At 50.1% G+C, this 24,039-nt stretch overlaps 1 protein-coding gene across 1 annotated transcript in view; it reads left to right on the top strand.

Annotated features, from left to right (window-relative positions):
• The window catches only part of SLC24A4 (solute carrier family 24 member 4), a gene marked incomplete at its 5' end in the record, with an annotated part of 163,169 nt that overhangs the window by 89,746 nt on the left and 49,384 nt on the right, over positions 1-24,039 (top strand). Inside the window, 6 exons of the mRNA XM_080809752.1 lie at positions 13,904-13,980; positions 16,994-17,068; positions 19,455-19,539; positions 20,068-20,171; positions 20,951-21,025; positions 23,862-23,887. Coding sequence (XP_080665878.1) covers positions 13,904-13,980; positions 16,994-17,068; positions 19,455-19,539; positions 20,068-20,171; positions 20,951-21,025; positions 23,862-23,887 — 442 coding nt within the window. The remainder of the gene's footprint in view (positions 1-13,903; positions 13,981-16,993; positions 17,069-19,454; positions 19,540-20,067; positions 20,172-20,950; positions 21,026-23,861; positions 23,888-24,039) is intronic.

Below are 24,039 nucleotides of genomic sequence, written 5' to 3'. Positions count from 1 at the left end.
CTGGATAACGCAGCTCTGTGGGGATGGCATTGCTCAGAATTCTGCTGAGGAAGGGCTGGAGTCCTGCTTTTCCCCTTGCTGTTTTGTAAGTCATTCCCCTCCCTGACTGTCTTCCCAAGCCCGTGCTGCCACGCTCCTCCGTCCAGCTTTCCCTGCAAACAGGCCACTTACGTTCCCAGTTCTGGCCCACAGTCTCGGTGGCTTCTTCCCGTGTTAGGTGGTCAACCTGGAAGTTCCAGGCCCCTGCCTTTCGTCCTGTGGCCCAGCCTAGGCTTGTAAATGGGGAAGTTGCAGTTGAGGGCTGTGTGGGTTTTAAATGGGAAGCCTTGAACCCTGTGGAGATGTAGAGAAATCCTGCCATCCTTCCTGAAAAACGGAAGTGTTCAGTATTTGTGTGTGTCTGTTTGTGGCAGGGCATGGCATGTGAGAAGAGAGGAAGGTCCGTGACTTGTGTAGAGTCAACATTTCTAACTTTTTAACCTAAACACAAGATGTGATAAAAGTCTGAAGTGTTGGGCAGTGAAGTGGAGGAAGAGAGGGGTTGGGGGGTAGTGGATCATTGCTCTCCTGGATTAAGGAATTGCTTCCCTCCTGCCTCGTGCGGGGCCCTCTCTATAGCAAGGGCACTGAACACCAGTGACACTGAGCTGAGAAATGATCATGGTCCATGGCTCCGATGACCTCAGCTCTCCTCTTACTGAAGAGGAAACTGAGGTCAGGTCTGTCAAAGTTAGTGTCTGCATTAACTGAGGCCAGCATTGAACTTTCTAGACTCCCAGTGCAGAGTACATAGTCTGATTCTTGACTGCCTCCTGAACCTTGATTTGTGTGGATGTTTTGAAGAGGGAGGGATGGGCCTGGGAAAACATCTAAGGAGAGAATTTCTTCTGTGATTTGGATGAATCTCCCATTTATAACAAGCTAAGAGCTTCCTCAAATCTCATGGTGTTTTGTGGAAACTAAGGAGCTAAGTAATTTTCCACCAGCTCACAAAGGAAAGCCAAGAGTAAAATTCAGACCCTAGTGACTCTTTATTGGAAATGTTTTGACAGAAGCCAAGGATAAGAATAAGCACAGAGCCTAGAAGGAATTAGGCAGAGGTTTTTGTTCTGAGATCTTAGGAAAGTGGGGCTCTGTGGCCAAAGCTTACCTACTAGTCGTTCAACCACCATTTAGTTAAGCACTAGATGGTCTCATTAGAAGGGTAACAAATAATTCAGGTAAGAAATGGGCAGAAGACGTGAATGGATACTTTTCCAAAGAAGACAGCAGATGGCCAACAGACACGTGAAAAGATGCTCAACATCACTCATCGTCAGGGAAATGCAAATCAAAACCACAGTGAGATACCACCTCACACCAGTCAGAATGGCTAAAATCAACAACCCAGGAAATGACAGATGTTGGCGAGGATGCGGAGAAAGGGGAAACCTTTTGTGCTGCTGGTGGGAATGTAAGCTGGTGCAGCCACTCTGGAAACCAGCGTGGAGGTTCCTCAAAAAGCTAAAAATAGAGCTACCCTATGACCCAACAATTGCACTACTGGGTATTTATCCTGAGGGTACAAAAATCGTAATTCAAAGGGGCACCTGCACCCCAATTTTATAGCGGCAATGTCCACAATAGCCAAAATACAGAAAGAGCCCAATTGTCCAAGATGTCACACACACGCGCGCATGCGTGCGCACGTGCTTGCACATCCTGGAATGTTACTCAGCCATCAAAAAGAAGGAAATCTTGCCATTTGCAATGACATGGATAGAACTAGAGGGTATTATGCTGAGCAAAATAAGGCAGTCAGAGAAAGACAATTACCATATGATTCCACTCATATGTGGAATTTAGGAAACAAAACAGATGAACATAGGGAAAGGGAATGAAAAGTAGAAAAAACCGAGAGGGAAGCAAATCATAAAAGACTCTTAAATATAGAGAACACCATGAGGGTTGCTGGGAGGGGAGATGGGTGGGGGATGGCTAAATGGGGGATAGGCATTAAGGCGGGTGCTTGTTGGGATGAATACTGGGTGTTGTAGGTAAGCGATAAATCATGGAATTCTACCCCTGAAACAAATACTACACTCTATGTTAACTAACTTGAATTGAAGAAAGAAAATGAAGTGTAAATATTTCCAAGGACCACATATTTCCTCAGCCAGTGCTCACTGAGGGACTGCCTTCCATGACTCTATCAGGAAAGGAGAAGCCATTCTGTTCTTTCTGGGAGGGTCTCACTGTGCCTTCCCAAACAGGACTGATAAACTTTGTCCCTGTCTGCTAAATCCCCGCCTGACACTTCTTGCCTTGAGGCACTTGGGAGAGAGACAGGATAGTAACAAAGAGAAAGATGACCAAACAGGCAACCCCAGGGGTTGAGGTGGGGAGACAGCATAAGAGTGCTAAAGGGGTGACCCTGACCCACAGTAGTGGGTTATGAAATAGAGCAGCCTGGTACATCCCTCTATGAACTCTATGAGCTTGCCCCTCCGTCACCTGGGCTCTCGCTTCTCCCTCATCTAGGGGACAGGAATGGCTTCTCATTCTCTACTTCCCAAACCTAGTTGGCCAAGGTCTAGTGTTTCAGTCAGAATTCTCAAGAGAAAAAGAACCAATAAGAGGCATATATACACACACACCCATAAAGGGATTTATGTCACAGAATTAGCTCATGTGATTACAGGGACTGGCAAGTCTGAAATCTATAAGATGGCCAGGCAGGCTGGAAACTCTCCAGGCAAGAGCTGTTGCTTCAGTCTTGAGGCAGAAGTCTTCTCTGAAGGCCTTCAACTGATTAGATGAGGCCCACCAATGTCCTCAAGGGCAGTCTCCTTTACTTAAAGTCAATTGTAGGTAGATGTTAAGCACATTCACAACATATCCACATGCTAGTACCTAGATTTGTGCTTGATTAAATGACTGAGCACTAAAGCCTAGCCAAGTTGACTCACAAAATTAACTGTTCCATCCAGCATACAGCTCAGCAGTGTCCTCAGGACCAAATAGAGGTAAAGGGAGGGGCCATTCCAACCTTTCTCCAGGTCCATTGCTGGTTAGTGGGGACACTGGGCCACTCACTGTTGGCAAGTCATCCAACCTCACCTAGATCTGAGTGTCCTTGGTGGGAGGTGCTCCAGCAACTACCTTTCCCCAAGAACTACTCACTTACCTCATTGAACTTGAGGCTGACAGAGAGAAGGACATACCGAAAGTCCATATTGGAACTGAGAGAGGTCCTTCCTGGCATGTCAGCACAGATTAATTTGAACTCTCTTGGCTAATTGATATTAATTTTTACTCCAGGTCAGTGACTCCTAATGAGCAGAGTGGCCATGAAATTTATCATCCAGACTAGGACACTTTTGAGAGTGGAGGGGCACTGTTAATCATTCTGGACAGCAGATGTGAATCCGGACAGTCCTGGGAAAAGCAGAGCATATAGAAAGAAGACTTCATCATGGCCATTGCTGCATTTTTTTTCCAGATTTTTTAAAAATTTATTTATTCCAGAGAGAAAAAGAAGATGAGAGAGAGCGAGCAAGCATGAGATGGGGGGAGGGTCAGAGGAAGAAACAGACTCCCTGCAGATCAGGGAGCCCTATGCGGGACTCGATCCCTGGACTTGGAATCATGATCTGAGCCAAAGGCAGTCGCCCAACTAACTGAGCCACCCAGGTGCTCCCACTGCTTAAGAGCTCTTCTTAAGAGCTCTTTTACGGGGAGTTATTTTCTGTGTCTGTGTTCCACAAGAGTTAATCAAGTCAACAATATGGGTGTTGTTGGGCTGAATGGCATCCCTGCAAAAGATAGGTTGCGATCCTAATTCTTGGTTATCTCTGAATGTGACCTTTTTGGAAATAGGGTCTTTGCATCATCAGAAGGAGGTCACACTGGGGTGGGGTGGGGAGGGGACCAGACAAGAGAAAGCCATTTAGGATTCCTCCACCTGCTGCACACCCCGGATTGGCTTTGGTGTATTTCTTTCCGGTTCTTTTCTTTGGCTTATTTGTTCATAGCTGCAATTTTGTGTGTGATTTTTTGTGTTTTTTCATTAATGATTAGATTTATCTGTTTAGATTTATCTGTTTAGGGCCTCCCCCCCCCCCGTCTATGGTGTTGTGTTGTGGCCATCCTACCGAGCTCACATACCTCATTTCTTTTTCTTTTTCTTTTTTAATTTAAAGTCAATTCAATGAACATACAGTGTATTATTAGTTTCAGAGGTAGAGTTTGGGGATTCATCAGTTGCGTAGAACACCCCATGCTCCTCACTCCACGTGCCCTCCTTCATGCCCGTCAGTTACCCCAGCCCCCCACTCCTCTCCCCTCCAGTGACCCTCAGTTTGTTCCCTGTGGTTAAGAGCCTCTTATGGTTTGTCTCCCTCTCTGGTTTTGTCTTATTTTGTTTTTCTTTCTCTTCCCCAATGTTCATCTGCTTTGTTTCTTAAATTCTACCGATGAACGAGATCATATGGTATTTGTCTTGCTCTGACTGACTTGTCTCACTTAGCCTAAGATGCTCTAGTTCCATCCACGTTGTTGCAAATGCCAAGATTTCATTTTCGATGGCTGAGTAATATTCCAGTGTGTGTGTGTGTGTGTGTGTGTGTGTGTATCTCTTCATCTTTATCCATTTATTTAATTTCTAAATAAGTTTCCTGGTGGACATGACTTTTATTCAGCCCATTCCAGGGGACATATTTAGCTTTCACTGGTGGTCTTGGGTTGGAAGTGGGGACGAGCAGCAGGGAAGCTGGCCCTCACTGGCCAAGCTCCGACCGTCTGGGCCTGTCATGGTTGGGCTTCCTGGGCTTCCAGACACATGAGTCGGAGTCCTGCTATCCTGTATGCTGTGGCCATGTCCATGTGTCCATCTGGGCTCTTAATCCCATTGCTAAGTAGCTGTGATGCTGAGTAAAGCCCTTGATGTCCCTGGACTTTGGTGTCCTTTACTTCCCTTTAAAATGGGAGCTTACGTGCTTCTCGTGGTCAGGACAAGGGTGCTCAGCATCAGGCCAGGGAGGGAGGGAGGGACGGCAGTGTTGGATTCAATGCTGCCCCTGTGATTTTGGTAAGCTTGTGCCCTGTCCTGGGTGCAGGACCCCGGGGCCAGGTAGCATCTGGATCCTCTTCCAGCCCTAAAATCCCACGGGGGTTGCTCCCGGAGAGAGCAGTCCTAGTGCTGGATCTTCCAATTATATCTTTATTTCTTTGCAGTGCTTAATCTCTTTCGGAATGTGCTGGGGGAAAAAAAAAAAAGATAGGATTTTAAAACTCCTTTTCATGCTGGTTAGGCCAGTGATTTAATTATTTTTGCTCCTGGTGGAGACATGAGAGTGATGGTATAAAACCTAGACATCCCAGCTATTGCCCATGAAAGGTATAAAATTCTTCATGAAGTTATTTTAAATCATAGAATTGGGGGGGGGAAATCACGATTTTTTTCTTTTCTTTTCTTTTCTTTTTTTTTTTGCTTTTGGTTTCTGGCACTCGGGTGGTTTCTAAAACACATAAGTTGAAATGATGGAAGTTTGAAACTATTTAAATTCCTTCCCCGTCCTCACAGTCTAGCTTACATCGTTTCAGAATAAACGTCAGGGCTCAGAACGTGGGGTTATTTTTAACCGAGGTAGAAAGCAGAGAGCGAGCGAGAAAGAGAATGGCGTGTTTTGAGGCGATTTTTTTTTTCTGTTTTGAAAAATTCACTTCACAGTTTATATTCCGTAAAGAGAGTCAGCTGACTGAAAGGTTGAAGAAAGATCCGCCTTTTTTAAAAAATTATTTTTTATTAACGTATAATGTATTATTTGCCCCAGGGGTACAGGTCTGTGAATCGTCAGGCTTACACACTTCACAGCACTCACCCTAGCACATACCCTCCCCAATGTCCACCCTATCCACACTTCCCCTCCCCCCAGCCACCCTGTTTTGTCAGATTTAGAGTCTCTTAAAGATCTGCCTTTTATGGCGGCACATTTCTGTCAAACCCTTTGCTCCTGGAAAAGGTCACAGCTTAGCATCCAGGCAGCACCTTGGAAGGCCGGAGCCAAGGAAGCAGGGCCAGCCAACCCACCTCTGGGGCATCCTTTGGGCAGAGCTCGTTTTAGCAGGTTCGTGTCTGAAGGGAGGTCGAAGTCCAAATGCTCATTCACCCCACGGATGTTTCCCAAACACCCAGCTGGTGCCAGCACCTGGCAGCTCACAGGCTCCAGTGAAGCCAGTGTGGGAGGGCAGGTGGCAGGTGGCGGCGGGAGGAGGTGAGAGATGGTGGGGCTGCCCTGTGCGGGTGTGGGCACTTATCCTCAGAGCAGCTGGGAACCGTAGAAGGGCTTTGAGCTCCCTGCGCCTGGGAAGGAGCTGGTCTGGCTGCGGGCGGAGCACAGAAGGGGGCAGATCGAGAGAAGACACTCGCTGTAGAGGCTGATGGAGCTGGAGAGGTGGGTGGTCCCAAGTCACGTGGGAGGTGAGGTTGCTAGGACCCCGTGGGGCACTGGCTGAAGGTGGGCAGAGGGCTGAAAGCAGTCAGTGCTCCGTACGGGAAATAGAAGCCCTTCTCCACATTTTACACAGAAAGGAATTTCAGGGAACAATGTGCTTACAAAACTGTAAGAAGGGCTAAAGGAACAGGATCTGGAAAGGGGAAGATCAAGTTCAAAGACAACCTTGGCAGGAATAAGGAAATGTGTCCTGTTGCCAGAAAAGCCTCTCTACTCTTATACCTCTGTAACCAGGGTTGTCAGAGAAGGAACTCCTCTGCCTCTTGTCCTCCCTCCCAGTCCCCTAGGTTGGCAGAACCTACTTTTCATGCAGAACCCCAGCTTCAAGGTTGTCCAGACTCCACAGAACAGGGAACAGAGCTGGTATGTGTGACCATGCAGTGCATAGCCTCGTGCACTGTACTGGCGTCCCTGATGGGAAGGCTCATGGAAGTTGGGTGCCAGTTAGTCCTGTCCACCCATCACAGAGCATGGGGGAGGAGGAGGGACCGATACCACGATTTCTTTCATGCAAACCAACATGGATGGTGGACCACTCACTGGGGACAGGTTTCAGGTATTTTGAGGATGGTGAAGGTGTGGTGTTTAGTTGGTAGCTGGGTGGGTTAGGTCTTGAACTCGGGAAAGATTGGGATTTGGAAGAAGTCTGCAGAGATTAGGAGGTCAAAGCCAAGATCATGTGGCGAAGGTGCATAGGTGGAGAGAAGAGGGCTTGGGGAAGAGCTCTGTGAACCATAGTATTTGGGGTTCCATGAGGGAGGGGCCTCTAAAGGCCACTGGGCAAGTGAGGAGAGTGGGGGAGCCCAAGAAACTAAGAGAGAACATCATGTGGAGGTGGGATGACACAGCAACATGGGTGAATCCTAATGCATTTTGTCCAGTGAAAGAAGCCAGACCAAAAGGGGCAGAAGAGACCAGAAGGCAAGGCAGCATCTTGTATGATTCCATTGATATGACATCTTGGGAAAGGCAAGCTGTAAGGAAAGGAAACACACCAGTGGTGGCTAGGAGTTGGGGTGCAGAGGGACATTGATTGCAAAAAGCACAAGGGAATTTTGGGGGTGATGGAATGTTCTGTCTCGGGATGTGATGGGTGGTTCTCAAGACCCATGGGAGTGTATGTCCCAAAGAATGAATTCTATATGTAACTTGGGTCAATGGGTGGGCGGATATATTGCTCATTCATTCATTCATTCATATGTTCATACATCCATAAACAGGAGGTGATCAGTTTTATTAAATGTTTCAAGTAGGTTGAGGAAGAGGAGTGACAGTTTTTCCCAGATCCACGGAGTAATGGACAAGACCTCTGCCAGGCTGGGCCATGGACTGTCAGCAGAATTGGCCTACGGCCTGCGTGTGCAGCCCTCTTTTCAAAAGCACAACGTCTTGCCCTGGCCCTTAGAGCTTCAGGAGGACAGAACCTGTCCTTGGGTAAAGGAGGCATTTGTCCCAATGTGTCTCTGTTTCAGATAAAATGCTCTGATAAAGAGCCTGGCATTGCCTGGGTTCTCCTCTCCTCCTCTGTCCCAAATCCGTGACGGTGGGCAAATCCAGCTTCTCAGGTCCTCCATTTCCTCCTCAAGAGAATGGCGATATGGGACCGATGTGGCAGACATCCGTGTTTCAGACTGATGTGGCAGATGGGAGGGCTTTGAAAGATTTGTAATGCCTTCTTCAAGACTTGATGTGGGTGCCCCACTCTCCATGGGCTTCCTGCTCTCGCCCCCTCGGGTCAGTAACCCGCCTGGCTGTCTTCACTCACCACCATCCCTGCAAGCTTCTCACTGTCTCTCAATCATTTGCTTACTTGTCCTACTGCCTCCAGCCCCTTATGGCCCATCTGTGACACTCGTAGTAAATGCTTGTGCCTGGCGCACGGTGATGCTTGAGAAATATATATTGATCTATACGCGTTCAGGATCAGGGTATTCACCATCTCGACATCCTGCTGTTCTCTGGATAACTTTGGCTTTCTCTGAAAGTCAAGTCACCCTCCAAGATGAAGAGCGCCAAGCCCACAGGTGCCTCAGGCTCCCATCTGCCCTTTCCCAGAAGGCCCGACACCTATTCGCAAATACTTGTTGAACAAATAAATACATTTTGAAAATGAGCAGCGATGTTGGCAGAGGTACGGAGCCTCGAAAGGGCAACACTGACTCAGGGATTCTGAAATATAAGGGCGTCATCCATGTATGTTTGTCAACAGAAAAGGTCAAGTGTGCCCTAGGGGTCTCGTTTATAGGGTGTTAGCCGGGTAGCTGGTGGTAGAGAGGGGGTTGCAGGTGCTTCTGTTCCCATGGGCCTTACAGTTTCCCCTCCAATGTCCAGGAAGTCACCTGGTGGGAAAGACACCCCCCCACACACACATATATACATACACACACAGCTCCCACCTGCCCACACACAGTAGAGTTGGGTGAATGGGAGGGAGGCCAACATCTGAGGTATAAGCAGAAGGATGTGTTCAGAACCACAAGTAATGGAGAAACTGGTTCTGGGCACCAAAGTCCAAAGGAGAGAATCTTAAAAGGGAGGTGGCAGAGGCTGCTGAGTCTTTGGCAACTGTCCCTCCCCTCCTCTTCCCTGGGCTCCCCCCACTCCCCTCCCCCGGTGTCAGGGTGCTGGGATCATCCCTGGTTTCCACCTGCAGATGCATCTCTTCCCTTTCCCCACACCCACCCCTGCCAGATTTCTGTAGCTTAAAGGCTTAGGCATGACCTCAAAAGCCGTGTGTGCCTGCCCCCTTGATTCCTCTGGTGGGGATTTGAGCAGACGGAATGGCTCGGCCCCTTGCAGCCGTGCAAGCATCATGCCCTTGAACATGGCCCAGGGGTTCCTGATCCCAGCAAGCCCAGGAGGAGAGTTTTTCTCAGGAAGCTGGGATTAAGTGGACCCAGCATCCAGATCCTCATGTGGCTGGTCTGATCTCATGTGCCGTCTCCTGCTCTTCCCCACTAAACTGGTTTTGTCTCCCCTTTTGCTTTCACAAACCCAAGGCTCAGCCCCTGGAGCCACAGTGACAGCCTTGCATCAAGGGTAGGGTCTGTAGGACAGCCGCCGAACAGGCCGAGTGCTGAGCATCCTTTAACCCTTACAGCAGCGGGGGGCGGGGGGGCAGGCTCTGCAGTGATCCCCACTTAGAGACAAGGGGACAGCCTCAGAGGTGTTAAGTGGCTTGCAAATGTCCTGCAAGTAAGACACGAGGGGCAGAGGCCCTTCCTGGAACCTGCTGGCTGCTTCTAGAGCCCGTGTACTGAGCGGCTCCATACACTGTGTGTGGTTTTAAAGTTGCTGCTGTTGGTGACAGAGGTGGGATGGGCAGCATTCCTGCTGGGCGTGCTGCATGGCCTGTACCCCAGATGTCAGTTTCTAGAAGACTTGATTCCTGAACCAGGAAGCGGACTGGTCTCTGCTACCAGCTGCCAACTGGGAAGGGCAGTATGGCCACCCACCTGTGGCAACCACACAGACACAATGACCGTTCTACCAGCTCGCGTGGCAGCAGGGAGCCCCTGGAGAAATGGAGGGACAGACTCAGCCAGGGTCCCAAAAGCTTGTGGGTAGTGGTGCCAAGACTCCAATTCAGGTTTTCTTTCCCGCTTTGCCGTGGGATGTCCCTCTGTGTGAGACAGCCCCTAATGCCAAACAAGAAACACGGGGTCCCACGGTGAGTCCAGGCTTCTATAGCTGGGGTCCCTGAGCTGGTCGCTTTCCCCTCTGAGCCTCACAGGGTTGGACGTTTATGGCTGCAGGACCTGCCTCATGGGTTCGGGATATGTCCAGAAGACTCAGGTGGGTACAGAGGTCAATGGGTCATGAGCAGCCGATAGCTTTGCTGATAACTCTGTCTTGGCTGGCAAAATTAAGTCCTGGATGGCTTGCCCGCACCTCTGCCACCATCCAGTTTCTATGCAGGGTTGCAAAGCAAGCTTGGTATGGTGGCTGAACCAGTAGAAGCCTGCTCCCACCAAGGACAAAGCCATTTATCATCCGTATCTCCCCCCTGCTGGAGCCCAGATGATATGTTCTTGCAGCAGAAACGCACATTACTTTCTTCTAATTTTCAAAAGAATTCCCAGGATTGAATAAATCAGCAGCTCTCAGCACACTGACTTGGAGAATCAGGAACCATCTTGAATTTTCAGGGCAGAAGCATCTATTGATCTGCCTTGAAATACCCCAGACTGTTGGATTTCTCCTGGAAAAATGTCCGGCCCCAGGAATGCCAAGCATCCCCCCTTATAATGAGCATCTCTGAGCCCGCAGACCTAGGAGCAGGTCCCCACTCTTGAAATGACAGCAGTGGTTCTATTAAAGAATTTTGATTACACCCAATGTTTATAGCAGCAATGGCCACGATCGCCAAACTATGGGAAGAACCAAGATGCCCTTCAATGGACGAATGGACAAGGAAGATGTGGTCCATATACACTGTGGAGTATTATGCCTCCATCAGAAAGGATGAATACCCAACTTTTGTAGCAACATGGACGGGACTGGAAGAGATTATGCTGAGTGAAATAAGTCAAGCAGAGAGAGTCAATTATCATATGGTTTCGCTTATTTGTGGAGCATAACAAATAACATGGAGGACATGGGGAGATGGAGAGGAGAAGGGAGTTGAGGGAAATTGGAAGGGGAGATGAACCATGAGAGACTGTGGACTCTGGAAAACAACCTGAGGGTTTTGAAGGGGCGGGGGGTGGGAGGTTGGGGGAACCAGGTGGTGGGTATTAGGGAGGGTACGGATTGCATGGAGCACTGGGAGTGGTACAAAAACAATGAATACTGTTATGCTGAAAAGAAATTAAAAAAAAAAAAGAATTTTGATTATAGGAAAAAAATAAGTGAAAGAATCCATATTTCATTAAAGTTGCTTGTTTTAAAGTGGGAACGTTTTCTGGGTGTCTGGGGAAGCTGATGTTTTCTAGGCCTTGCGGGAGAATCTAGTCTTAGAAAACAAGATTTTCCACGTAAGGGAGAAAATCATCACTCTCAGAGCTGAAGGCCAAATTGTATTTACAGAGAAGGGCTTTTTTTTTTCGTCCTAGAAGTTTCTTTGCAAGCAAATGGAGCACCCACCATGAAGCTGTTGTCCTTTTAGGTGTTTAAGCGGTTTGTGAGGGTAATGAGAGCATCCTAATAGGATGAGAGGATATAGATGGGCATTTTTATTCGTATTTTAACATTTTTTAGTTCAATCAACTGTTAAAGTGTTTTGGAAACCCACTGCAGTGTCAGGCCTGGCTAAGGCACAGAGGATGTAATAATACAGGGCAGTGTGGATCCCTGCCTTCCAGAAGCTTCCATTCTAGCTGATGGGATGAAGACTATGTGGGTATGGGAGTGTCCAGCTGAGGACTTGCATAAATGACTTCAGTCATCTCAGCCATTGGTCATATCGAATGGGGGAGTGGGGTGAGAAGGAATTATTCCTTCATTCCCTGTGAACCTTCTGAGGCCAAGAAGCAAATAAGTTGCTCAGATCCCTCGGGAGTGTTAAGGGTGATACCCTAGAATCTGAGCGTGTGATTCCTAATGCAGAAGGCTCTGCACATCACAGGGCCACCCGCTGTCTAGGGATGATGAAAGCCCATAACAGGTACCCACCCCAAAAGGAGCATTCTTGGGGCCAAAGGAGAGACTGTGACGTGGAACTCGGTGACCCAAGATGGCGGCGTGCCAGTGGCAGCCTCTCTCCCGCTGATCATGTTCCCTTGTGTGTGGTTCCGCCAAGAGTATACCCAACTGGGGGGACGGGAGTTTTGCCTCCTCATGCCAGCACTGCCATCCCCAACCCAGCCGATGTCACTTGACCTCTTTGGGGATCTTGAGTTCCCCACCTGGAGTGACAGATCCATCATGGGTGAAAGGAGAGGTTGACAGGAGGAGTCAGTGGGCCTGGGTGAAGCTAGAAGTGCTTTGCAGGAGAACACCTGTCCCTGATCTCTGGGAGGGTAGACGGGACCAGAAATGACTCCGGTGTCAGGGGATTCTGACTTGGCAGTGGCGAGAGAATCATATCCCAGAATCCTGGGAAGGCACATCTGAAATTCACCACAGGCTGGAAATGTTTGAAAAAGTAAGGCATATTATTAAGGTCCATCTTGCCATTTTACTGATGGCAAAACTGAGGCACACGGAGGTTAAGGAACTGTCCGTGTAGACATGGCTGTGAACATTTGAGGCAGAATCTGAACCTTGTGGCAGTGTGAGCACAGAGAGCCTGCCCTCCTGAGCGGGACTGACCGTCTCCAGCCTCAGCCTGACTGCCAACGGGACTGTGTTTGTAGCAGATCCAAGTAGGGGTTGAAGCCACTGGGGACCCAGTTCTCTGCTGGGAATGTGATCAGAATCCTCAGACAAAGCAAGGAACCATCCCCTGATTTCTCTCTTTGGTGTATTTTGACATTTTTCTACTTTGTTTTCCTCTAACATCTTTATTGAGATAGAATTCCCATACCATACAATTTATCTATTTAAGGTATATAATTGGGTGACTTTTAGGGTGTTGGTAGTTGGGCAAACATCACCACAATTTTAGGACAATTTCATGAACCCCGGAAGAAACCCTGCACCCTTTAACATTTATCCCCCAAACCATCCTGCTTTCCAGCCCTAGGCAACCACTAATCTACCTCTGTTTCTCTAGATTTGCCTCTTCTGGAATTATCTTACAATATATGGTCCCGTGCGACGGGCTCCTCTCAGCATCATGTTTTCCTCCTTGAGGGTTCCTCCATGTTGTTCCATGCATCCATGCTTTGTCTTTGTATGGCCGAATATTCCCTTGTATGGGAATATTCCACATTTGGAATAGACCACATTTTATTTACCCATTCATCCACTGATAAATGTTTGGGTTGATTTCATTTTTGGTGCTTATGAATAATACTGCCATGAACATCCCCGTGCAAATTTTGTGTGGATGTGTTCTCACTTCTCTCGGGCAGATACTTGGGATTAGACTCGCTCTGTTGTGTCATAACTCGATGTTCAACCTTTTGAGGAACTGCCAGACTGTCCTGCCACCGCAGCTGTACCCCGACCAGTTATGAGGGTTCCAACCTCTCCATGTCCTTGCTAATATTTGTTATTATCGCTCTTGGCCATCCTAGTGGGTAGGAAGTGTTTCATATGTTAAAAAAAAAAAATTGCAAGGGATATGTTAAATTAGGTCAATGCCAAGTTTCTAGAGCGTCTGTGGATAATTCGGTACTCAGCAACGTTTTCCGAAGAGTCTGGGCGTGCTGTGGACGTGGGAGCTGTAGCTGGCTGGCCCCTCTCCTGGGGTAGCCGAAAGCCTAGCAGTTTCTCCAGTTCCACGGGGGACTCTCACGCTGCCAGTGAGGCCATCTCGGGACCCACTGATAACTAACCCCCTGCCGTGCCCTCTTGTCTTCCAGCGATTCACGAGTTCCCCACAGACCTGTTCTCCAACAAGGAGCGACAACACGGAGCCGTCCTGCTGCATATCCTCGGTGTAAGTGGCCCGGGTGGGATAGGCTAGTCCCACACCTCAGGCAGCCAGAGCATGTCTGCAGAGCACGGCCAAGCCATAGCGTGTCAAAGATGTCCCATCCTTGTAAGACGACATCTGGGAGAACAGGTGCTGGACCCATTTTAACCACAAAAAACCAGAGTCTTAAAGATGTCGGGTGACTGGCTCTGTGTTGCCCAGCAAGTGGCCCCAGAGCCAAGACAAGACTCCTGAGTCTTCCTGGGCCCCGTTTTCTGCTTTCCTGAACGGGGAGTGACAGCATCTTTCCCAGCCATGCGAAAACATTCCCAGCCATGCGTGAGTGTGAGTAAAGTGCACTAGACATTGCACAACAGATAAGAAGTGCTCTGTGCACGCTTGCTGTCACAATTCCCATGATCCTCCACTCCCACTCCACATCTCACCACCTTGACGTAATCATAGTTTAAAATCTCGGCACACCCTTTCTCAAATTTCCCTCTGTCTTCAGATGAGACTTGATGACAATGGTAGAATCCTCAGACACCAGTTTAAAAAAGACTAGCGGGTCCAAACCTCAAGTACAGGCAAAAGTTGCTCTTCTCTGACAAGAGTAAGCCAACTGCAGCCTGAAGACGCGGCTGGTATTTGTAAATAAAGTTTTATTTGAACATGGCCCTTCCCATTGTTTCTGTATTCTCTGTGGCTGCTTTTGTGCTTCAGTCCCAAAGTAGCTATAACACAGTGACGTGGTCCACAAAGCCAAAAATATTTACTATCTGTCCCTTTGCAGGTTCGCCAGTCCTTTTGTATGGTGTGGGGAAAGTGCTCGCGATTTGCTTTTCTGCTTGGGACACGGCAGATTTTCCTTTAATTAGGTTCCCCAACCACCCAGCACTATTTGCTTCTATAAGCCCCACCACGTATTAGCCTTTGCAAGAGAGAATTCAGAAAGCAAAAGCTGGGATTCTTGCGGAGAGAGTAGCCCCCTGAGAATGATGAATGAGTGAAGTTTTAATTAACAGGATAAACCGTTAATGACAGTGAAAGTTGTAGGCAAATATTGAATGACAGGCCTGTGTATTTCCGTAAGAGAGTTATTATCTTTCTAGTTCCCCTGGCTTTCCCATGCCCTCCTCTTTCACTGAGAGGCTGTGGTTTGGCAAATTAATCCCATAGCTCTAGGGCTCTGCCTCAGGAAAGTCTTGGCATTGCTAAGACAAAACCTTCTCTCCCGAACCTGAGAACACCTCAGGGATTTTGCAGGAGCCTTTAGAGCAGACATGAGCCCTACGATGGCTAGAGGGCCAAATCTAGCCCACCTCCTGATTTTTATAATAAAGTTTTATTGGTACCCAGCCACACTCACACCGTGTTCTATTCTACGGCTGCAGAATCACTGTGGCAGAGACTGTGTGACCTGTCATGACCGAAATATTTACTGTCTGACTTTGAGAAAAACCTTGTTGACACCTTCTTTAAGAGAAAGACAAGGCACAAGCTTTGGAGCCAGTTTTTCTCTGCAGCGCAAGGAACATTCTCAGAGCTGCCCAGCCAGGGTGGTGGGGACCAACTTGGCCTCCTTTTCTCTTATGTGTTTCCGAGGCCATCAGGAGAGCTATGCAGCCTCCCCTTCGCCTGGTAGAGGATGTTGTGGGAATTTCTGGGGGTATGAACTCAAGTCTGTATCCTGAGATTTTCATAGCGCGATCTTTCTCCCTTCGTTTTCTCTCCCTTTACCCATAACCCCCAGTATTTGTTTCTTTTTGCTTCCCCTCCCCCCCCCAAAGGTAATGAGTCAGATCCAAGGACAGCCATGCTTGGACTGCAGTAGACACCTGCCTCGGAGGCCTTGGCCACAGCTGATATATATTCCAGTTTATTAATCACAGTTCATTGGTGCGCTACTCCAACAACTTCACAGTTGTTTTTGCTAAAGCAGCCCAGCCTTTCCCAGTTTTGTGAACAGAGCATCTATATCACTTTGTCTTTGAAGAAAGAAATCCTTCCCTCAGCTTTCAGCACAAAGGCCCATCTGTCCATGGGCCCTGGGCCTGGCCTGTCCTTCCAACCTCACATCCTCTGTCTTCTACTTCACTATCACTCTGGTCTATCTGCATAGATAGACTCCTACCTCAGGGCCTTTGCACTGGCCTTTCCCCAACAATTACACATTATTTGTCTATTTGCCCCACTAAGGTCAGTTACAGGAGGCAGAGGCATTTCCTGGCAGTTTAGCCATGGATCCCTGATGCCTAGAATAGTGCCTGGCCCATAGGTTGAATTCAGTGGAAAGATGAACAGGATAGGGATATGTAAAACCATGTATATAAAACCATTTGGAAACTACTGATCTGTTCTCTCTGTCATCAAACAGATGAAGGGACTGAGCCCTGGAAATGTGACTTATCCAAAGGCACATGGCAAATCAGTCCCAGAATCAGCATTAGAATCTGGACGCTTTGTTCCATGAACCTCCGTGTGTGAATGGCTTGTGTATCTTAACTTCTGCCACCATTAGGTAGCATCCCAGGAACTGCTGGCTCGCCTGCTCACTGCCATTCATCCCAGCAGCGGGTGGCCGGGTGGTAAGAGGGAAATGGTGCCTTCACTAAAATGAAGGGGGGAAGATCGGAATTGTTCTTACTTTAAACTCTTAAAATGGTGATTCTAAATGCTTTCCTTCTTAGCCCTAAGGCTTAGAGCTTGCCTTTTGAGAGCAGCCTGAAATGGTGCTGGGGAGAGAGCTGGTGCTTTACAAAGAGGAGAAGGAGCCCAAGATCATGTGGCCTGAGCTCTCATCCCGTTTGTTGCCCAGCACGTTATTTCCCCTCCCTGAGACTCAGTTTCCCCATCTGCTCATGAGGGAGCAGATCTCTGTGGTGCTGGAATTTTCCTCTGTGTCTCTCTCTCTCTGCACCTGGCCTCTGCCTTGGCAGGGTGCAACGGCTGCCTGGTTCGGGACGTGACATCTGGCCAGCCATGCCTCCTCGGCAGCAGGTGCGTTTGCTGACCATCTCCCCCATTTCCTCCTCAGGCTCTGTACATGTTCTATGCCTTGGCCATAGTCTGTGATGACTTTTTTGTTCCGTCTCTGGAGAAGATCTGCGAAGTAAGTAGGGGGGACTTGGGATCTCACAGCAAAGCCAGGCTGGGGCTGGGGGGCCTGGGGCAACCCAGGACATGGGACTTATCAGGGCCAGATGGAGAAGGACCAAGCAGGGAGCACTCTGGTGGTGACGACTGGCCACGTGCTTAGTGGGGCCATGGTAGAGCCTGGCTTTGACATCCCCAGAGCGGAGTTGGCAGGAGCCATTCTCTCCCTGATTTGATCTCCCACATGCCATCAGCACCCAGGACCTCTGGTTTCCCAGCAAGCTGTCACTGGTGAAGCCAAACCTGCCCATTAAGGAGCATTTCCCACAAGCTGCAGGAGGCGGGGACCAGGTGGGGATCCGTGTCGCGGGGGAGGATCCAGAGGCTGAGCAAAGAATGCCCTTTGGTCCAGTGTTTGCAGGCTGACGTTTTCTCCTCCTCATTGTTTTGTGAGATTTTGACTTTCTTATCTTCTCTCTTCTCACATGTAAGACTCCAGTGTTGGGGCGCCTGCCTGGCTCAGTCAGTAGAGCATGTAACTCTTGATCTCAGGGTTGTGAGTTTGAGCCCCACATGGAGCGTAGAGATTAAAAATAAAAATATTTTTTAAAAATTTTTTAAAAGGCTCTAGGGTGTCTCTCTGCTCTGCCTTACCCTTGGCCGCCAACCAAGAAAGGATAACTACTTCCATTTCCAGCACCTACTATGTGCAGACCGCTCTGGGCTTTGGCACACTTTGTCCCCGTGAAATCTCCTACCTATTTGAAGCCATGTGGTTGTTGTGACATCTGCAGCTGGGGGCAGAGCTTGTTAGGACAGGGGCTTCCTTGCTGCTGAGTACAGAATAGAGCCTCCTGAGGAGCGAGGAATGTGGCAGCAAGGTGCCAAGGCCTTCCCTTCCCCTGGTCTCCCCTTGCTCGCCTCTCCATCTTCCCCCCGACTCAGACTGAACCATGGGTCAATGAGCAAGTTGAGCCAGAGAAAGAGTATATGGAGAGAATCAGGAGATGGCCTCTGGGGATGGGTGACCAATGCACAGGACAGTGCCCAGTGGAAAGGCCCCTCCAGGTTACCTGTCTCTGTAAGGACACAGACGTGAGCAAGGGGGATGGTCCTGGCCCTATGGGCAAGTCCCCTGGAAGGGGCTCAGTAAGAGCCATCAAAGAACTGAAGAGCCAAATGGAGGAATGCAATGTGTCTGCTGGGGAGAAGCCTAGGAGGGCTTCATGGAGGAAGTGGTATCTGATCTAAACTTCTGAAGTGGTAAGGATTTCTCCAAGCAGAGAGGGCAAGGAAGGGCATTCTAGGAGGAAGGAATAGCTCAGGCGAAGATAGAACGGGATGTAGCACGGTTTGTAATGTGCTAGAAGATACCGGAAATGCTCTGATGGCAGATCATTTTCTGTGGAACCCTCTCCTGATGGATGAGGTCAGGGTGGCCGGGCTTCTGCCCTGGGGGGGTCAGTGCTTGACAGAAGCCCAGAGCTCTGACCCCTCTGAGGGGCCCCTTCCTATACCAAGGTCAGTAGGGAGGTTGTACTGACCCCAGACTGCCCAGGGTACTTGGGAAGGTGGATGCAGGAGGAGACCGAGCCCTGTCCAGATGTCTTCTGAGCTCCATAGAGTAAGTGCCTTCAAGTTGGGGTTCAGGGAGACCCAGAATCTTTGTGGCTTCTCCCAGCATCCAAAGCCCCTGACAGTGTATTCTCGATCAGGGGATGGTCCTCTGTGGCTGGAGCACGGCCTTGCCAAGGAGAATGTGCCTTGTCAGAGATCCAGCCGCATCCCCAGAGCTAGGTTGTCTGGGTCTTTGGGTCCGTGAGCAGCCAGGCATCGGGGCTGCCACGGAGAAGGTCTTCTGGAATGCAAGGGCCAGACTGTGCCTCTGGGACCTCTAGGTCCCACAGCCCTGATGCGGGGAAGTCTGCATGGTACCAAGGTCTGCGTGGGCCCTGGAGGTGGCTGCTGGCTGAGCGCCACTGTGTCCCGGACTCTGAGTTAGGCACTGGCAATCCAGAGGTGAAAAAGACCAACCTTCACCGTCCAAGAGGAAGGCACGAGCATAGTCCTCACACCCTCACTGAGTGGTTTGTGTTTCATTAATTGGAGGACCAGACTCTCCCACTGGTCCAAGGGGAACAGCTGACTCTCGAGAGGTGACCTCATTTAGGGGTTTGGCAAGTGAGCAGAAAGGGACAGGGGAAGGGCATAGGGGACTCCGGGTGGGGTGGCCCACAGAGTAGCAGGAGGCGTGTGCTCAGGGTGCCGGGAGGCGACACGGCCAGCCCAGGTGCCGGACTCTGGCCACAGCAGTCCCCAAAGCTTGCCATGATCGTGGGCGTGCCAGTGACTGTGTCCGCTGTCCCCACCTCACAGCCTGAGTGTGCTCACTTCTGTTTCAGAAGCTCCATCTGAGTGAAGATGTGGCTGGAGCCACTTTCATGGCCGCAGGAAGCTCGACGCCCGAGCTGTTTGCCTCTGTTATTGGTAAGAAAGGCCCCCAGTGGGGGATACAGGACCCAGACCCCCACCCCTGACCAGTGAGGGCATTTGTCAGCTCTGAGCCTCTGTTTTCCCAACTGTAGAGCGGGAGAGCTAGGGAGACAGAAAGTAAAGTCAGGTTCCCTGGGGCGTGTGGGAGAGCAAAGGGCGGGTGGGTAGAGGGCTCCTTTTGTGGGGGCAGGATAAAAATGTTCTAGAATGAGATTGTGGTGATGGTTGCACAATTCTGTGACTATACCAAAAAAAACGGGATTATATACTTTGAATGGGTGAGTTTAATGGCATGTGAATTATATCTTGATAAAGCTGTGTTTTAAAAAGGAGGGGGGGATGGAGTTAGCTGGTCACCCAGGACACTTTCTCGTCTCTGGTTCTGCCGTCCCCCTCGGCCCCCCAGGCATTGTGATGAGAAGAACAACTCCCTCCGTCCATGGGGTTGGGGACACAGCCCTCCCAGCAGCCCAGGGCAGGGACAGGGCCAGCACAGGAAGCTTTCTGCCTGTCCTGTTGCAGGCGTGTTCATCACCCACGGAGACGTTGGCGTTGGGACCATCGTGGGCTCTGCGGTGTTCAACATCCTGTGTATAATCGGCGTTTGTGGATTATTTGCGGGGCAGGTCAGTGGTTTGTCTCCCTTCGTAGAGTGATATAAGAGACATCAGTGGGGGAACCTGAGACCTCGCCTTTGGTGTGTCCTTGACTGACCGAGGCTGAGCAAGTCGGCTTCCCCCTCCAGGCCCGGGTCCTCCCAGGTACAAGTGGCATCTGACGTTCTGTCCACGTCCAGCACCATCAGATCCGAGGGCAGGACAGGGTTGGCTCTCTTGTCTGGGCCAAGGTTGAGCGTTCACTGAGCAGCAGTAGATGTTTGAGAGGTCCCTCCTGTAACCTTGACCCTGAGCTAGATTCTGGAAATATCTGAGGCCTGCCTTTGGCTTCCTTAGCAAGGAGGCTGAAGCTGGCCTGTTGCTGCTACCCCTTGACCATCTTCCTGGTCCTCAGGGCCGTGGGGGCATTACACTCACCCCCAGAGAGGCAGGCTCATGAGTCAGCCCTACCTGGCCAAGCGAGGTAGTTTACCACCAGAAGCTTCCAGCATCTGGCTCTGCCTTGACCCTGGGCTTCTGCTGTGAGACAGGTTGTTACCTCAGAGGAGAGGGAACAGCTAGGCCGTCACTTACAAACACTGTGTACTTTTGTCCTGTTGCCGAAATACAATGGAGAGCACTGGGTGGCCTCGAGCAGCCGGGAGAGGCTTGTTTCTGGTGGCACAGTTAGTGGGAGCTCTGTGGGTGCATCCCTGCCCCTGCGGGGCTCAGGGCTGGTGAGAAAGCTAGTCCCTGCACCACCCCCCATCTCCCCAGCCAGCAGCAGCTGACAGCCCTTTGCTTGGCAGGTGGTCCGTCTGACGTGGTGGGCTGTGTGCCGAGACTCCGTGTACTACACCCTCTCTGTCATCGTGCTCATTGCTGTGAGTTACCCCCCGCCCCCGTCTCTGTCCCGGTCCCCTCGCCACTCTGCCTCCCTCGCCTGAAAACCTCGTGCCTGACACCCTGGTTATGGAGCAAATCCAGCGAGCACCTTGAATTCAAAAAGGCCTTGGAAACGTCAGAGCACATGTCACATGGTCTGTAAAGTTAAGTTCAAGCCCTTTGCTCCTCAGGGGCCCTCTGAGCCTCCCTTAGAGCCCGATGCCTGAGAATCCGAGTTTCTGGGTTCACCGCTTTTTGCAGAGCAGGAGAGAGACCGAGGCTGGCTGGAGGCAGGGAGAATGGGTGGCTGGGGGAACACGGAGAAAGGCAGAAGAGCTGGAACAGGGTTTCTGGGGTCTGTTAGTGTGAGGGAGAGAGACGAGAGATTACCCCCGCGGTCCCCCGAGGGCTAGCGTGGCATCATGGCCCATGACACTGAACCACAAGGCACAGGCTAGTGCCGAGAAGCCTGCCGCCCCCAGAGGAGACGTTTCAGTTCAGGCGGTGGCATGAGGGCAGAGGACTGTGGTGTGCCCAGATTTTCTGGAATGTGCCCCAGAGAGTTCTCGACCTCACAAGATCTAGAGCCAACTGTACAGGACAGTCCCATCTCTTGTACGATTTATCTGTGGGTAACAAATTTCCCCCAAACTTAGCAGCTTCATTCAACTAGCAAATAGTTCTCGCTCTTGTTGCCTGTGGATCAGAATGGGGGGGTGGCTGACCTGCGTTCTCTGCTTTGGGGTTTTGCACAGATGGTGGCCAGGGTACACGACTCCCCCAGTGAGAATCTGCTTTTGGGGGGGGGTCCCCTCGTAGGGCTGCAGATAAGCCTTCTCCGAGCCTTCCTGGCTGCCTGCTCGACGTGCTGTGCTCACCACGCTGACTGGCTGCACTCAGAGCAGGGGTGAGAAGGTGCCACCGTGGAAGGGAGCCTGTGACCTGATCGTGGAGGCTGTAACCCATTGCTTTGGCCACATTCTGTTTGTCAGGAGCTGGTCCCCAGCTCCAGGCTGTAGAGACAGGGCCTGCAGCATGAATGTCAGGTGGTGCATTACTAGGACCATTTGAGACCACTGGGACCCCTGCCTACACAACCCCGAAAAGGGAAGTCACAGATAAAACAATATACCTGTACGCAGTTTCAAAAAAAAGAATCAAATGATGCCCAAACTATCACAGACAGAAGACCTTGATAATAAGAGATTACATCTCTCAGTGGTAAGTGTTTTGGCGCAAAGATGCTAGAACCCCGGGTGATATGATCATTACCCCCGTATGGAAGAATCTCTGACCCTGAAATTGACCTGTGCAGACTGAGGCCGGGTGCTGGGCGGGCCCCTTGGGCCCCGTGGGGGGTGCCGACATTGAAGACCCGATTTTCCAAAATCATAAACGACTCCTGATAAAATCCTAGGCTGAGCCAGGTCCACCTGTCCCTCCATTTGCTACCTCACTAGAAAATTACATATTTATTAAAACTATGTAAAAGTATTTTGATTTTTATAACACAGTTAAGTTCTGGGTTCAGGTCTTTCTCTCCCCCCCACCTCCCGCTGCCACCACATGTCTGAATTTTAGCCAGACATTTAAATAAGAGGTCTTTATGTGTGGGAAAACCTTCTGACAGACTATGTCACATGTTCTAGGCTGGTCACCACCTGCCTGTCCCTGTCTCTAAACAGCCCTCCACTGGGCTGTAAGAACTAAAAATATCCCCCACACATGTCCTCACGTTCCCCCAGGAGGGGGGGGCGCTCTGTTCAGTGCCACTTCCTCAGAGCCTGGAGCTTGGGGAGCCTCACAGGGATGCTCGGTCAGGATGACACCCCCCCCCCCAGAAGTGGCCTCCCCATGGCAGCTCTGGTGTGCACTGACTGCCGTGACAGCCAGGACAGTGGAGCACCATGGGTCCCTGGCTTCTCCCCACATCCTGTGCAGGGCCTCTTTGTCTCCAAGGTCAGTGGGTGGGTGTAGCCCTTCCAAATTCCCATCCACACTGGACCTGGCTGCGGTGGTCTCAGGACTCCTCCCCTGGTCCTCAGGAGCATCATTCATCTGTGCCTGTGTCCGAGATGCTGGGTGGGGTTGTGGGGCAATGTCTGTGCCCTCTGCAGAAACCGTGGCACCCTCACCATCAGCCCGGGGCTCCCTTCAAATGGTACAAGTGGGTCCTCTGCTCTTAGAATCGCCAAAGAGGTTACTCTCTTTTTAAGAAAATAATATCCCTTGAAGCACCTGGGTGGCTCAGTCAGTTAAGCATCTGCCTTCAGCTCAGGTCATGACCCCAGGGACCTGGAATAGAGTCCCATGTTAGGGCTCCTGCTCTGTGGGGAGTCTGCTTCTCCCTCACCCTCTGCCCCTCCCCCCTGCTCGTGCTTTCACTCTCTCTCTCTCAAATAAATACTTAGGAAAAAAAAAAAAGGAAAATAATATCCCTTCCCTTCCGCATACACGAGTATCATAGACAGGTAGGAACTGCAGGGAGACAGACAGGTAGGGGTCTTTTCAGTTTTCCAGAGTGTTGATTTCAGCAAGTCTGTTCCCTTACTGATGGCAGGCCCCTGCCAGGCTGGTCCCACCTGTGACTTGGAGTGTAATGAAGCACAGGCCATTTCTCTCGGGAGGCCCACGCTAACACATGGTAGCACCTGCTGGGATGGGTTTCATCTAAGGAAAGGTTACGTACAGCTGAGAAACCCAGAGATGGAGAGAGGAGCCCAGCTTTGCGTAAAACTAACAAGGCAGTGTGGGTGAGCTCTGAGCGCTTAAGGGTCAGTGTGTGTTCTTTTGGAATAAATAATGCCCCCATCCTTTGTTTCTTTTGCCTTCCAGTTCATATATGATGAGGAAATTGTGTGGTAAGTTTTAAATGTTTGTTTCTTGTTCATTTTTTGCTCCTATCCTTCCTTGTTGGGTTCGTTGAATTTTTCTTGAGATTACTACTACAGACCTGAGCTTATGCCCTTGTGAAAGTAAAAAGGCGTCATCCTAAACAGTCACACCTTTATAC

Source organism: Martes martes (genome assembly GCF_963455335.1).
Source record: "Martes martes genome assembly, chromosome: 7".
Classification (NCBI taxonomy): Eukaryota; Metazoa; Chordata; class Mammalia; order Carnivora; family Mustelidae; genus Martes; species Martes martes.
The sequence above is the reverse complement of the archived record's forward strand: the minus strand, read 5'-3'. Positions and strand labels throughout refer to the sequence as shown.